This window comes from Poecilia mexicana, unplaced genomic scaffold, assembly GCF_051168715.1.
Source record: "Poecilia mexicana isolate PSO_F unplaced genomic scaffold, ASM5116871v1 scaffold_4, whole genome shotgun sequence".
Lineage (NCBI taxonomy): Eukaryota > Metazoa > Chordata > Actinopteri > Cyprinodontiformes > Poeciliidae > Poecilia > Poecilia mexicana.
In genome coordinates this window covers 21,993,109-22,009,861 of record NW_028263373.1, presented here as the reverse complement: position 1 = coordinate 22,009,861, position 16,753 = coordinate 21,993,109, and the positions used below count along the sequence as shown (strand labels likewise).

Here is a 16,753-nt window from a genome sequence, read left to right as displayed (position 1 = left end):
TAAAACACGCGCTTCAAATGTGGCAGAGCTGCGCGCGCGGCATGCTGGTGCGCTGCTGTCCACGAGCCGGAGTGCTGAAAGCAGCGCGAGCCGCTCAGTCAGTCCACTTCCTGCTGCTTCTCTCCTCCCTCTGCGTCTCCTCGCATCGGTCCTTCTCCCCCTTTTATTGCTCCCTGCCTCAACCTCCGCCGCTCCTCTCCACCCGCACCTCCCGCCATCTCCATCTGCTTCCCCACGACTCGCTGTACTGACTGTCAGCCTGCCAATCATGATATTACACAACAACGTGCTGTCTTTGCTGAATTTATATGAGCAGGTAAACAAACGCTGCCGTCAGCTACCATGATCTGGAAGCTCATTTATTTCAGTCATCTCATCCTAAAAGTGGGCATACAGCTCTGGAGCCCATTGAAACCCTCCTGGGTTTTCCACCAAATATGTATGTCTGAACTGTTCCTCAGTTAAAACATTAGTGTTGTTGTTTCTAAATGAATATGCACTTGTTTTCTTTACATCATTTGAGGTCTGAAAGCGCTGTATCTTTTTTGTTATTTTGACCATTTCTCATTTCTCAGCGGTTACCTCAACAAAGTACCACCACCAGCACAAACACAATATACAGTTATAAATATGTAAATATATAATATATATGACCTTTTTTCTTATTTACATTGTACTAAAATATAACAGAACTTCAACTCTTCCACAGAAAGAAGGCCGACAGAGAAAGAGCAACAGGAAGTCAATACTTTTAACAGGACTTGTTGCAGCCTTGTGTCATAAATCTGCAGAAATTCATCATCCTGAGGGAAAACATGAGCTGTGCTAGTCGCTAACAAGCTGTTAATCCAACATGATTTTCAGTGTGAAACAGTGACCATTACTCTGCTGCAGAGAAACTCTCTTCATCATTAATGTCGCAAAAACTGGAGGTACTCATAGGTCTCGAAATTGGCAGATTTTATGTCTAGACAGAAAGGACAGAGGTTCACACTGCCTTGCTAAATTTATACACAATAATAACTTTTTCACAATTTTTCGTGCTAAACTTACTAAATGTACAATGGAGTTGGATGTGATTGTATGTGGTGAACCAGCAGAAAGCAGCAGGAAGTGGCTGAGGCATTTCAACATTTTTATAATAAAAATGTTAAACGTATAGAACAGCTGAAAACCGACGGAGACATAATCCCTGGTTACTCTAGAGGAGCTGCAGCGATACACAGCTCAGGTAGGAGGAAAGCTTTTAGCCCTGCTCTCCACAAATCTGGCTATGAAGGAAGAGTGGAGCTGTTTGAAAAATAATTAGAAAATGTGTTTATTTTAGACCAAAATTAAACTTTTTAGGTGTAGACGCAAGCAAACACTGCACCATGAACTACAGCTGGGTAAAAATAAATATAAAATCCTATTAAAATGCATGTTAATTCATGGTTGTAACATGATGAGATGTGGAAAAGTTCAAGAAATATAAATGCCTTTGCAACACAGGAAATTTACAAGGACTCACACCTGTGACTTTCCAGTGATTGTTTCCTTCCTGCTGCTGCAGTAGCTTTAATTATCACCTCTAAATATAAAAATCCCCTTTCTATGAGCAAAGCTGCAACACGTACTGTCACTCAAAAAGATAAAGATGTTAAAAAACCTGTTAAATCCTCAGTGGCTGCATGTTATGAACCTGCGGACGATGAAATCACACAGAGCTAATGAGCTGCAGACATTTGTCCTGCTGAGTTCAGCAAAAAGAGATCTAGACTCCGTCACTGTGAAACCGAACATCCTGATAAACGTGTCACACATCATTCCTCCAAACCAACATACACACATCAGTTTCTGCAGGGCAGATAGAAACAAAGGTCATAAATCAGAGATCTCTGAAAGGTCAGACAAACATGTCTTCGAAATCAATCTCAGTCCAAGAAAACTGTAAAACACTGATCAGGTCAGACATCGTCGCTCATTTGGACAGAAGCACATGATGGCTAACGATGCCACAGAATAACAAATACTGCTCCTTTCTAGGAAAGCAGCTTCCTTTTAAAAACCTATCAAGCTTTTCAAATGTTTCTATCACTTTTTAATCATTCCACCGGGGGCACAAACAGCAGACACCAAAGGTAGGCTGTTAAAAGAACCTACTTCTTTTAACAACCAGAAGTAGGTTGTTAAAAAATAGATTTTGAGATTTTTAATTAACTGGTTCATCCAGGATGCTAGAAAGCAAGACAGATCAAAACTTTCCAGTAAAATACTAAGGGTGCACCGATTGCAGTTTTTCGGCCGATAGCCATAACCGATCTTTAAAAATCCTGACCTGTCAATTCCAACGTTGCCCGATGCCAGCATTTTTTTTTCTGAAATGGTGCTAAATATAGCAAGAAAGTTGCTGAATTGTTAACTGCAAACGTGCAGAAATGACCTTGTCTCTCTCTGACAGGAGAGCAGAAGAGGACTGCAGCTAATTTTTAGACTTTTGCTGAGGAAAAGATGAAATTGGTGTATCAGCTGATCTCCCAAAATGAAAGAAATCGAGCCAATTTTTCTGCACCCCTATAAAATAATGTACACCACTGAAAAAGCATGAGAAAGTACAGAAAAAAAGAAAATGAAATAATTCTCAGGCTCAAAACTGGAGAGAAAAAAAGGAGGAAAGAGAGAAAGACTGAAACATCTCACTGACCGGAGCTCATCGCGGCTGGCTAACGCTTGGCTGTAAATCTCCTGCAGTCGGTCCAGTGGGATAACATTAATGGCGGACGGACGCCGCGTCTCTCGTGGATGTTGGTCCTGACACGAATGTCTCCGCCACAGAGGAGGCAGCAACAACGGGCCGGAGAAACGGCGCCGGACCACCTGGTAGGGGGCCGGAAGAGACTCCCGACGATTCTGCAACACACAGGAGAAAATAAAGTGCGTTAATTTGCAATCCAAGGTTTTATCATGAAAAGGCTAGGATTTTTATATTTAATGCAACGGAAACATTTTTAGGTTTTTACTCTCCATATCTCAGCAACATGTTTTAATGCAGGAGCTGCTTCTAAATGAGGAAAACTCAAAGTTTAAAATATAAGCACAAAATCATTATCTATGACATGTGAAGATGTGTCTGCAGTTCATCAAGGCTGCAAGGCAGCGAGAGAGAGCAAGACTTTCAGCAGATGGCAGGGAAGCTGAACAGATGTAAATGTCTGCAGCTATTTTAAAAATCTCAGTGTGTCTAAAATGTCTAAGAAAACATAAGTAGACTGTTATTTTAGTATAAATACAACAAAACATAAGAGTCCACTGCACTGAACCCCATTAAAACCTCCTGGTTATTCCATCAAATATTGATTTCTGAACTCTTCCTGAGTTAAAACATTAGTTTTATTGTTTCTAAATAAATATTAACTTGTTTTCTTTGCATTATTTGAGTTCTGAAAGCACTGCATCTTTGCGTTATTACGACCATGTCTCATTTTCTGCAAATAAATACTAAATTTTTGCTTGGAATATCAGACGTGTTGTCAGTAGGTTATAGAATAAAAGAACAATTTTCATTTTACTCAAACATATAAAATCATAGAACTAATCATTTTAAGTGGTCTCTAATTTTTCCAGAGCTGTTCATTTTTTACTTTGTTAAATTTACACAAATTATTTAGGAACTGCAGCGAAATGTAATCAAGTCCAGCTAAAATTACAGAACATATTTCATATTTCTAGTGCATAATAGGCCAAAATTCTGAGTTATTACTGTTACCAACGCTTAAAAAGCATCGCCTCTAATCTGTGCGTACATTTTATGTAAATTCCTCAGATAAGATCCATGTGTGCATAACAAGATGTAAGCTAAAACAATCACTGTCACAGTTATAAATAGTTTAATAAATAAGTCTCTGAATAAACAATGAATCCACGTGTTGATGAAGGGACATCTGCTCCGTTCGCCCTCAGGGGACGGCAAACACAACACAAACACTTTTCACATCTGACACTAAGTAAGTAGTTTGTTTGTTTTCTTCCCTAAGCATCAAATTAGCCGTGTGTGTGTTGTGTGTTTGCTCTCTCTCTTCTCATCCATTAAATGTCCCGTGATGCGGAGCAAATTGATAAGACGACTGGATGACAGACAGCAGCTTTGTCTGGCTCAGAAAGCAACCCTAAATGTGCAACTTGGTGTAAACAATAAAAAAAACAAAATCACTTAAACTAATCAGGTCAGATGAGATAAGAGAACAAAGAAAACATGGGAGCTCAAAGAACTTCTGTTTTTCATGATATTTTGGTGAAATCTGTGTTTCAGAGAAGCGTTGATGGATATTGGTGTCATCTGTTTTTACCTGACTGGTTCTCTCAAGCGTGAAAAACAAAACATGACTGTCAGCTTCTCACTTCACCTGTTACCACACTGAGCATCTTCTCAGATAAAATCTCTCCTCTGGTGTGACTTTTTTTTTACTTTTGTTTCCAAACAGCCCTCCTGCAAACTTTAAATAAGAGCAACATAACAAAATTCATCTTTATGTTTCAGAAGAAGTTTGCATTAGACGCTACCCAACCTTGTTGGAAATGTCTCTTACACCTGTTCTGGTGATAATGGAAGTCATTTGTGGCGTTGCACAAGTCACAGTGAAAGAAAAGGCGGGGGAAATGATTTTAATCTTATTTCTCACCTTTTCACAGCTGTCCACTCTCGGTGGCAAGAAGGTGAGATTATTAAATGACCTGTTTCGTAAAGCTACAGAGTGGAACAGTGGGTTTGAAAGCCGACATACGGATGAAATGCACACAGCTGCACATTATTAAAGAGTAAAAACACAGAGCAGAGATTTATTTAGGTGGACGTTTGAATACAAGCTGCAAAATCGAGCACAGACAGAAACGTGACGTCACGTGCGCAAGATCCCGCTACCGTTGGTGAAACGTTTGCATGATTTTTTTGGGTTTGTTGGTTTTGAATCCTGATACATTAGCGGAGCAGTTGTCAGTCAGTTGCCGTGGCAACCGGTTTACATGTAGCGTAGCCGACACAGAGAGCGAGAAAAAAGAAGAATACAAATAATAACTGGACTGTTCGATCGCGGCAGCAAGTAAAAGAATTATCTTTTTGCCTTGCAGCGTTACATCCATTCATGAAATTTCCAGACATAAAACCACGTAAAGTGTCTGTAATTACAAAAGTTTTTCATAGATTAAGGGAGTCCAAAGTGTGGTCCAGGGGCCATTTGTGGCCCTCGAAGTAGTTTTGTGTGACCTCTGGTTGAAGTTTGGGAATTATTTAAATGGGCTTCCAGCAAATTTAAACTTTTTGTGTTTTTCTTTTATTTTTAGCAACAAATCTTAAATAGAAAAGTTTATGTTCAGATGACAAACCTGCTGTCACAATAACAAATTTGGCTGGATTATAAACTGTTGCAGTAATTATTAAGATAAACATAAATATTATTGTTTTGAGACCATTTTTGACTATGAATTATAGCATAATTACGCAAGTTCGCCCTCTCAAAGACCAATAAACTTTAATTCTGTAAAAACAAAACACTCCACACTGGAACTACATGAAATATCCGAAATAAATAAAACAACCAAAACCATAAATAAAATGGATTATAATGTTTCTGTAAATTTCTCTTTATGAATCAAAATGTATCCAGATAACACAGAGGCAGAAGAATCTAAAATAAACAATAATCACCAAAATATACAGATTATAATCTATGAACACACAAAACATGAATGAGTTGCTGACTCCTGATTTTCCTATTAGTATTAGTATTTCTTAAATAAAATTTAGCAGCAGATTGTTTATGTTGTCAGGTATGATAAAACTGATCCATTTATCTAAATACATAAAAAAACACCAGGTGACTATCACTTTTTAAGGGGACTGCACATCTTCATTGATCTGAAGTGTTTAATGTTTAATGTAGCTGTCATTAAGGGGTGCAGACATGATATCCCGTTTCCCACCCATCATTTAAACTGGGTTTCCTGTTTACGTTTAATTTGAGCGTAACCCGGTTAGTCGAGGTCTCCGCCTCTGGTTTAGAGTCATCGTAGTAAAGTTTGTTTCTACTGAATTACTCTCTATCTCTAATTTAGTTAGTTAGGCAAAGAAAGAAATTCTATTTCATTTTTATTGATGCAGAGAAAACAAACACAGAAAAGTGTCTGAAAAATAAAAAACAAAGCTATTGAACTACATATGTAATTTTCCTAGTTTTAAGTGACACTAATCTCATCTTCTCGCTAAAGTTGGCATTTTTATTTATGGTTTCGTAGTTCATTTACTACAGCACCATCTTTTTGGTTTTGCTTCAACATGTTCCTTTGTCGCTGTGAGGTGTTGAGGCTTTTCTTGCCTCCCTCTCGCCCATCATCAGAGACGAAGCAGCTGGCTGCGTTATCACCTGGCCAGCCTCCCGCCACGACACTGGCAGGAAGTGAGAATGAGATGGAGGCAGCAAAGTGCTTGTGATCAGACGGGAAGGTGGCTTCTCAGCAGGTTCTGCAGGCGCCACGCTTCTCCATTAAGCAAGAGCGCCGCGCCGCATCAATACCTGTGAGTCACCAGCTCACCCCAAGTGCTTTGTTACATGTTCGGCTCAGTGTGGCACGACGCAGCCAGGCTTGTCTCACCTCCATTAAGTCACTGAGAAGTGGCATGTCAAGGCTGATCGCTCTGACACAACATCGTCTGGGAGCAAACTCTGACATATTAAAAACGTAAATATCTCCATTTTATTTCTGGTATAATACAGACTTCAACATGAGACCTTTTCTTTAACATCCACCAATAAAAACACTGACACAAATGTAGTCTGAGGATAAATAACAGCCACACATCATTTAAGGGTTTTTTAGTATTGACTCGATTTGGTGATTCTATTGCACCTTACTAACTCCACAAATTGATACTTTAACCACAAACATCACTATAACCCGTTGCAAATTGACAACTGTTTCTTTAAAGTCACACTCCCACATGTACTGATGCACCAAAATAAACATATTTCTAAAATACAGACTCACATATACAGCTCTGGAAAACATTAAGAGAGCACTTACAATGATCATTTTCTCTGATTTAACTTTTCACAGGTTTATGTGTGAGAAAAATGAACATTGTTTTTTTATTCTATGAACTACTGACAACATGTCTCTGAAATTACAAGCAAATATTTAATATTTATTTGCAGAAAATGAGAAATGATCAAAATAATGAAAAAGCTGCAGTGCTTTCAGATTTCAAATAATGCAAAAAACAACAACAACAAAAAAGTTCATATTCACTTAGAAACAACAACACTTATGTTTTAACTCAGAAATCATTATAACAGGTTTCCTATGGGGTTCAGTGCAGTGGCCTCCTAGTTTTGCCAGAGCTCTAGTTCAAAATCTAAAATGCTTAAACTTGATTCCTCGCTAAAAAGTTTGAAATTTTTTTAAACCTGCTTTTTATAACCTGCTTTTTTTGTGGTAAATACCACAAAAAATGGGCATTAGGGACTCCAATTATTATTTCAGATTCATATTCATATTATTCATATTCATGCTCTTATTTTGAAGGAGGTGAAGACTGTCCTATTTCCTCTTCTTGTGTTTTCTCGCTTTTTCCCCCAAATATATTTATTTCAAACAAGAAACTTACAGGAATAAAATAAAATGCAGACAATAGAGAACAAGAACAAAAACACAATATCTAAAAATGCGGAAATTATAATGTCAACATTTAATTGTAGTAACTCAAGAACAGATATAATATGAATTGAAGATTGTTGCACTTTTAAAATTACTCCTGGTAATTTATTTTCTATGTACTTATTTGCCTCCACAAGTTTATAATCTTGTATTTTTTTCTCTCGAACTGCTATTGTTTTCTTATTTGCATTTTTGAAAAAATGTGGCAATTACTCTTAACTGCAGCTAATCAAAGGCTGTTGAGTCACAAAAGAAATCCTCCAGACATCATCCATCAGCCTTGTTTTTCATGACAAACAAACAAACAAGAATCATTCATAATTCAGTCTATTGTGCTCAGAGTAAAGCAGGATGCTTCACCTCATTAACGAGGCTGGATGGCTTAATAAACCAAATCTGCATATTGTCAATACAAATAAAGCAAAAGATAAAGTGTAAATAAATTGGAGTGATGTTCTGCTATTTAATCAGGAAGCAGCTGATGGTGTTGAAAGTCTTCTATGATCAAACCAAAACCACAAATTAACCAATTTATTTCATAAAATAGTCATAAAATTTGAAATAAAAAAGACTGAATGTAGGATATCTCAACCTTTATCATTATTACTCATGTTTTAAAGTCATTTAAGCTTAAAATAAACATTACTACTTGCACATTTATTAAATTTCCCAGGAAGAGCGTTAATGTCAGGAGGTTTGATATAATAATGACATAAAATATGCTAAATGCAGCCGTGCAGGCAGGTTGCTTCCGAGTCGATTGGGCCATGCATTATAATCTTATTTCTAGGAAATTTCCTCTCAGCCGCCATCTGCTCTGCAGGACATTTACACTCCTCTATGGTCTCACACACCAGACATACGCTCACACGTCGAAGAAACTCGGCACACAAACAGCAAAAGAGCTCAGCGTGTGAAAAGTGTGAGACGGCAGAGAACATTAACCCTTCGTAAACTCATCTCAGCAAGAGACGCAGAGAAGAAGTCGAAGAAAACACACACCGATCCGTTATGATGCTGAGAGAGCAGAGCGGTTTGCGCCTCCCTGCTGGGTCTACATGTGTGTCGCAGCAGATCGCCAGAGGAAATCTGCTCTTCATAGACAAAAAAAAAAAAATTTTACTGTTTGAAGTTGACCAGAAGTGCAGAATGTAATTAACTTTAAACCGCCTCTGTGCGGGTTTCTCATGATTCACTCTATTAACTCTGCAAGCTGAAAAAGAGCTGTTTTTTTCTAAAAATAAAGTGTTTATTTTCAGTTCATCCAGGGGAATACTAAAAGACAAAATGACTGAATGTCTCTTTAACACTGGGACAAACACTGGCAGCAAACAACAAAGAAAATGAAGAAGTTAAAGAGAAAAACATATTTTCAAGAAAAGCCTCACAAGAGTTTCACTGCTGCTTTTCTATGTTCCGGCAGCAGGAAGCTGTGCTGAAATTCAATTTGGGGGCAGATGGAAATAATTAATCACATTTGATGAAAGAATTGAGGCTAAAAAATTAGAATAATTGGAGGTCGGCAACATTTTCTTGACACAAAGTTCCTTTAATGTCAAGCTTCCATATTTTTTTAGAGTTTTCACAGGTTTCTCAGCCAAAAAGTCTAAATAGAGAAACCTTCACCTTGAATTTATAGCAGATAATTTGACAGTGGTCAGGCTCCAAATAAACAGAGAATGGGTGTCATATTTAGACAAAATTATGTTTAACAAAATCTAGAACCAGAATATATTCTCAACACCCTCCTGTTTTTAGGCTTCACATTGGAAACATTAAAACCAGAGTCTACAGCACAGGAACCCTAAATGTTTCAGGTCGTCACCATTAGAGGTGGGAGGAAAAACTCGTCCATTTCTCACTGGAGGACAACGGGAACTGATTGAGCTCACAGACTCTTAGCCTATGCATATTCAGCTTTTTAATGGCAGTCTGAAACACCCAATTCAAGTCTTATCATCCAAAAAAAGAATCTAAGTTCATGTGCGGTACTAAATCAAATGAATATCCGATTATTTTCAAAGCGTCTGCAGTCGTGTTGCATTTTATCCAACATGCGTCATCATTCTGCACCAGAAGAAGCGAGATGCCACAAATCTGGACGTAAATAATGGCAGAAGCAAATAGCACCAACACATGACTTTAATTTTTCTTCCTTCCTCTTGTTAGTTCCCGTTGCTAAATTGATCCATAAATGGCTCCATCCATTATTACTCCAGCAAACATTGCGCTGTTGCGTGACGTCTACGTTCTTCCTCTTCTGTGCATCCGGGTCGCTTTGGGGTCAGAACCCGTCCACACAGACGTCTGACTAGAGTCTGGTATAAATAACAGGATGCACAACCACGCAAGAAACTGTGGAGATTTTTTATGTTGTGGCTGCAGCCTAACGAAACTTTAAGTTTCTACAGAAATAAGAGGCAGTGAACTTCTAAGAAGCTAATTTTAGCACTAATGACAGCCGCTCTTCTGTAATACACATTTGCATAAGGGATTAAAAATAAAAATAAAGAAGTGTTGAGAAAATGGTTTAAAACATGGGCTATAATATAAACTACCATATCTGCACTACAAATAACCATGACTGTGGTTTTTTTTTTGGTTAAAGATGAAATTTAGTTTGCTTCACAGTAAAAAATAACACATTAAAAAGGCTCTAAAGTTGAGCTAATACATTTTCAAAATGAAGGTTTTCTTCCCCCTAACAAATTCACAATCACATATTCTCTCTGAATACATTAACACACTAAGCTAGATAGAGGTAGTATTAACATTCATCATAAAAGGCTTTTCACTCAGTGGAGCAAAGCTTACTTGATTAGCGCCTCTGTGAGCCTGTTTTTGTTTGAACTGAAGTAAAAAGAAAACCTCTTATAACCTTGAAACAATTCAAGTTAACATCATCAGAGTTAGGAGAGCATGGAAGAGAAAGAAGAAGACATGAATCTTACTCACCTGAAATCTAGACATTGATGCTGGTTAGATGTCCAACAGTGAGACAGGAGCTGAAACGAAAACAGAACAACGTGTTAAAGTGATGGATGCCATGTCTTTAAAGGTTTAAGTCTTCTGATTCCTAAGAAAGAGAAAATAAAATAAAACAGAAACACTCTGCTTTAAATCACAATAAACAATAAATCAATTAATTTCATGATAAATTAATAGAAACTCAATCGTTTCCATTTGCTTGATTTATCGTTTTTCTCTCTTCTCTCTCTTCAGTTTGGTGTTTTGGTCCCAAGTATCCCTTTTATTGAAAGATGATTTCGTTTACAGAGACTTTATAATTTATTTTATTTGTTGTTTTCTTTATTTTGGATATTTAATATATCTCTCAGACTGTTTAAATGTTCATTAGAATTTAAAGTTTATTGACCTTTGAGAATGTGTTCTTATATTTTTATGCCATTAGTATTATATTGTGTTAAAATGTTCTCAAAACAACAATATTATAAGTTCTGGGACAATTTACCATCTAACAAAATTTGTTATTGTGTCAGGCATTAAAGACAAATGCATCGTTAGAGATTTAAGTCGTTCATATTAAGCTTTCAACCTTTTACTACTTTGGTATAATATTTCACTCTTATGAATTTTAATACATGAAATATATAATAAATAAATAAACAAATGGAGAACGAGGCGGGTCATTTATAAACTCTTCATCTGACTCATGACTGACATTTCCAGCCAATGAATGAACCAGAAAGAGTCGACACAGGAGCGAGAAGCCTTTTTCTCTCCAATCAGAGAGTGAAATAAATATATTTAAACATTTTTTATACTCATACATTTAACAATAAATTCGGATCCACTGATTCGTGAAAACAGCCAAATAAAATCAGAAGAAGAAACAAAAGATTCACATTTAAATTACCTCACAAGGCTTTTCAGAGATGATTGGTAACAAAAGGTAAACAAACCGCAGATCAACCTGTCCTTCATTAACACCTAATCAGAGCTGCAATTAAGGTCTCCAGCACAGATTTGACCTTTAACGCTATTATTTGACATTTAATTTACAGGGTTTGTCTGCATCTCTCTGATATTGTCACTGAGTGTACTCTACCCACAGTAAAAATTTAAATAAACTCACCCGCCATCTATTATTTAGAGGAGGAAAATTTAACTTTAAAAACTTTAAAACACCTTTAAAAAATAACTTTAAAAAAATAACTGCTTCTTTGAAAAATTACAATATATCAATAACTATGAAATTAATGTAAGTCAGTCTGCTATTTTATTGTAACAGACGCATTTCTAGTCTTTAACAACTTAAAATCTGTAAGATTTTACATAAAACATTATGTTTTTCCAAACATGTCATTCAAATAATTTATTTGCACTTCATCATATTTTAATCTTATTTCCTGATTAGACCAATAAACAAGGAAATCAACTTTATATTTAACACAAAAAATGAAATAAAGTCATTTTTTAAAACAAATATTTTTACATTCTATCCATAAATTCATCCTCTCACCAGGGAAATACAAGCGGCTCTTTGGACTTTCTTCAATGCTTCTTATTAACTTTGGCTAAAAATGATAATGAACTCACTAATGTTTTTAGAAATATATATTGTAGCAATGCAGGTTTTAGCTGTTTTTCAATCTAATGAGACAACTGGATTAAATTTCCACAAGAGAATGACACAAAAGATATTTTCTACATCTTTTTTTGTCATTCTTTTGGAAACTATTTATTTTATGTTCATAATGTTCCATGAATATCAGCATCCCACAGAAAAGCAATCTGCTTTTCGCAAAAACAAAATAATCTGACATGATATAGACGGACATTTCTGGAGCCACTCTTTAATATAAAACAATTTTTTTTAAATCTCAGAACTGCAGCAAAGACTGCCATCTTGGGGTTACCATAGCAACCATTGGGTGCCATCTACACCCAATCAGTGGATTTGAGTCAGAAAACGTCTCTATATCCTACAATCACAAATGTAAACTCTGGGAATTTAACTGTAATAATGAGGTTTAGTCAGATGAGACTAAGTTCAGGATGGTTTAATAAAAATAAAGCACATAATACACACTGAAAAGTTCGACATGGGAACTCTGTCAGAAAATATAAACTCCTTAAATTTAATAAAAATAAGGTTGATCCTTATAGAAGACTGAAAATTGAGTCCTTTAAAAAACCAAAACATGCAGGAAAATGGTCCAGTAGACACAAAATCAACTCTCTCTCCATTATCTTCAAATACCTAAAACAGAAATACTACAGAAAATGATGCTCCTGCACTTGAAGAATAATTTATTTTCCTGTGGTGTGAGAAGGCATGGAGGACACTGAGGACAAAATCAACAAACTAGATGGATTTAATTTTCTTCCAAAACTACACGAGGTTTCCTAGATGGATTTCTCACATTTCTTAGATCAACAATATTCTTCAACTGGTGCAACAACGTCTCCATTGTTACAGGTTTGTGGATTTTGTGTGAACCAGCACTTCCTCTAGAGGGCAGAAAATCTCAAAGTCATCCATCATAACAGTAGAGTACTGATGTAATTATTTTAAAAAGAAAAGAAGGTGAATACAGACGATTAGTTCAAGCTTCACTTCAAGCTTTTCTGGACAAACGATGTTTGTGTCTCAACCGTTTCTCTCATAATCTCAGTTCTCTGCAGGATATTCAGGTCAGTCAAGGTGAAGATATTTATAGATTAAATATTTTTATTCCTACTTATCAGTCATGTGTTAGAATCTATCACTGTGCTGGAGATGCAAACAATTAAAGCGTCATTTGAACTGCAGAACAAGTTATAAACTAAATAAAAGTGGAACAGGAACTACCAAGTCCTGGTAGCACAGATGTTTGCTGATTGGAGAGCTACAATTTATTCTCATCAAATAATCCTGTTTTATATTCTGGTTGTAGCACAGGTCTGTCCAGAAGCAATAAAACAACACGTCACAATATCCAGTTATTAGTTTAAATTAGTTTCATGCTACGATGACAGAAACTGAAGAGCAGAGTAGAAAATAGAGCCTGAATATTTTTATTTTTCTTTGTTGATACTTGAACCTGAGACTTCTGCCAAGAGCAAATAAACAAAGCAATCATTTCCAAAAAGGTTTTTAGGTCTACACAATATTTTTGATCTTTTTATAGAGTCGGAGCATCACGGCGCTAAAAACATAGCAGCAACTCATATTTGTTCAAACACGAATAAATGGAAAGTATTTTATATTAAACCTGAATCAGGACTTTTATTAAAATATCTAGAATGTCTGAAGGTAAAACCATAAGTTTATACTTTCAGTTTAATGGGACTTAATAAAACCAACAATTCTCAAAAACGATAGACTAAGCAGAAAAATGGCACTGAATTTCTTAGGAAAGAAAACCTCAACTTCTCAAATTATTGGAATCAAATATCATGTTCCTCTTATGTTTTCTTCATCAGGGTTTCATGATTAGCTGTCCAACTGTGCCTGTTTGCTACGAGCTGCGGTGGCTCAGACGGGCAGGATGTGGAGAACTGAGCTGCAGATTTACACACAGATCAATCTGATCCGCCTCAGCTGGATTCACAGAAAAATACGGAAGCTCATAAAGGCCAATTTTACCTGCCTCTCAGCCTGATTGTAGGCTTTGAAAATAACTTCTTCACATCCTTTTTTTAAGCATAGGGTTTCCTTCCTTTGTGGTACTATAATCGCAACATGCTGAATGTTCTGTATAAATGACAAAGCAACTTTACACAGAAACTAGAATTTATGTATCATTCATTGTTGAAATCAGAGTCGCAGAAAAATGTTTGTTATTGATAAAAATTTTGAAATTTTTTGTTTGTCCAAGTAGAAATGGACATTAAATCAATAATATTTATCACAATAGAGATTGGATCAATATCTATAGATAATAGTCAGATAAAATTTTCAATAACTTTACTGAACTCCAATCCAGAACTGCACAGCATTCTGGGAGATGTAGGCAGCGAAAAGACTTCGGCCACTCAACCCCTCATAGACAGCTAAACAGTGGCATCAATAACACACTGAATCTTTGGTTACCTAGCAACAACCTGCTGAGTAACTTGTGGTTACCTAGCAACAACCTGTAGAGTTTAAGGTTTTGCCACTGTGCCTCATAACTGCTTAAAAAATTAAAAAATAACTGGCCTGGAGTTAAAACTGTGGATAAAGCAGGAAAAGTTGTGTCACTAGTTAGGTAGGATTTCAAATATTTAAAACAAAAACATATCAATAACTATTGATATGAAACACTTATGTCATAATATGTTCATCTATGGCTCAACATTATGTCCAACACCTGACTGGCCCAATTTTATATTTTTCCCAGTCAATAAAAGCACTAAGCACTAATAGCACACAGAGACAACAACACTCGATGTGAAAGTTGTTACTAAGTGAAGTAACTGCTGTTTTCAGGAAGACTAAAGTATTTAAAAAGTGTTAAAAGAGTAACACTTTTTTTAGTTTTCTCTGTTTCCTATACATTCAGGCAGAAGCTTCAGCAAATAACAGGAAGATGAATGAAAGTTGGTCTGATCACATTTCTAACAGCGCTAACTGAATTAGTTATGCTACTTGCTAATATAGGAAGAAGAGCTTAAACTGTGAACATCAAAACCCTTTTGTCTTTGTTTTGAAACTGTTAAACTGCAGAGCACTGGAATATTGGAATATTGGAATATTGGCTGTTTCTTATCCCTGGAAATAGGGGGAAAAAACAAGTTATAGTGCTGAAGGTGGAGTGTCGGAAAAAGTAGGAGCTTCTTAAAGAGACAGAGGCCCAAATTCAAGGTGTTAAATTGCTATGTCAATTTTCTTTTAAGTTATGTTTGATATATAAAGCATTTTTATAACAAGTGAAGGTAACAGTTACTTGGTTGTGTTAGAAAGCGTCATTATGTGGCTGGAAAATACATATTACCTCCCCTTTAATGAAGTGATAATTTAGGATGTTTGACTAGATTTTGCTTACCCAGAGGTCAGTCAAAACTTTTTTTTGTTTCGCAATTATATAAACTTTTTGTGCCCATCACTAACCATAGAATGGGGAAAAAAAGGAAGAACTCATTTAACTTTGCAAAACTGCAGAGCAAATGGCCTTTCACTGAAATGTTAGATGTATGCAGTTCTTCTGTTTTGAAACAGGAAGTTCATTTTTAAGCTGCAGCTACAGCACACATCATGAATCATTACTTGTGATTTAACACTTTGAAGCTTGACGTAACGCTGCATTTCCAAAGAAGAAAAGAGACATTTCAGTGGCCCAAAAACCTCCTGGCCTCCGGAAACACTCCTCTGCAGTCTGCAGGAGCTTTTTCATCTGAGCTCTTTGCAGTTTAAAAATGCTTTTTGGCAATGGCAGCTGGAGCAGCGAGAGTGCACTCTGACATTCTGCCATGATCGTTTCTAAGGGTATCACTTCTCAAAAATAACGACAGCCTGACTATTCTCAGATGAGAGCTGACATTTGCTGTGGCTCCAAGGAAGACATACTTCCACAAAATGCCACAAATGTCTCTAACAACTTAATTAATGAAAACTTCTCCATCCCTCAGGTAACACGACTGACTGTAATGATCTCTGTTTTTTTAATATCAGGAGATCTCCTGCTGAGTCTGTGGGTTCTGCAGCAGAGTCAACCAAAACTTCAGACACTAATAAGTCTCTAATAAAGGTAGATACATCAGGCAGGTTAACTATTCATCCCAGTTCAATTATTAAGCTCAGATTAAAAATAAACTTTACCAGAAACCAAAAGGCTGGTACCGTGATCTTGGTTCTCCAAGCTCTTGGTTAAAGTTTCAAAACAATGATCATGTTGAATCTTATAGCAACGTGAAAGCAACCACAATGGTTAACCCATATTAAGCATATCCATCCGCCTCAACATCAAGCAACCACCAACCAACAAGGAAAGCATTTAAAACTGCAGGTAAAATAAAGAAAATGGACCTTTTCGGGTCTTCCAGGAAGCCTGTTTTAGCAGACTCCCATATCCATTTCTGCTCAATCAGCCTGCCACATAATGAGTTTAACAGACAGACTGGAGGAGCGTGTTCCTACAGA

General features: G+C 36.5%; 1 protein-coding gene across 1 annotated transcript in view; it reads right to left on the bottom strand.

Annotated features, from left to right (window-relative positions):
- LOC106928882 (3',5'-cyclic-AMP phosphodiesterase 4C) overlaps nt 1–16,753 on the bottom strand; it is a 120,259-nt gene that overhangs the window by 95,870 nt on the left and 7,636 nt on the right. Inside the window, exons 2-3 of the mRNA XM_015005446.2 lie at nt 10,642–10,691; nt 2,684–2,889 (exon numbers count right to left, since the gene is read on the bottom strand). Coding sequence (XP_014860932.1) covers nt 2,684–2,889; nt 10,642–10,656 — 221 coding nt within the window. The 5' untranslated portion in view covers nt 10,657–10,691. The remainder of the gene's footprint in view (nt 1–2,683; nt 2,890–10,641; nt 10,692–16,753) is intronic.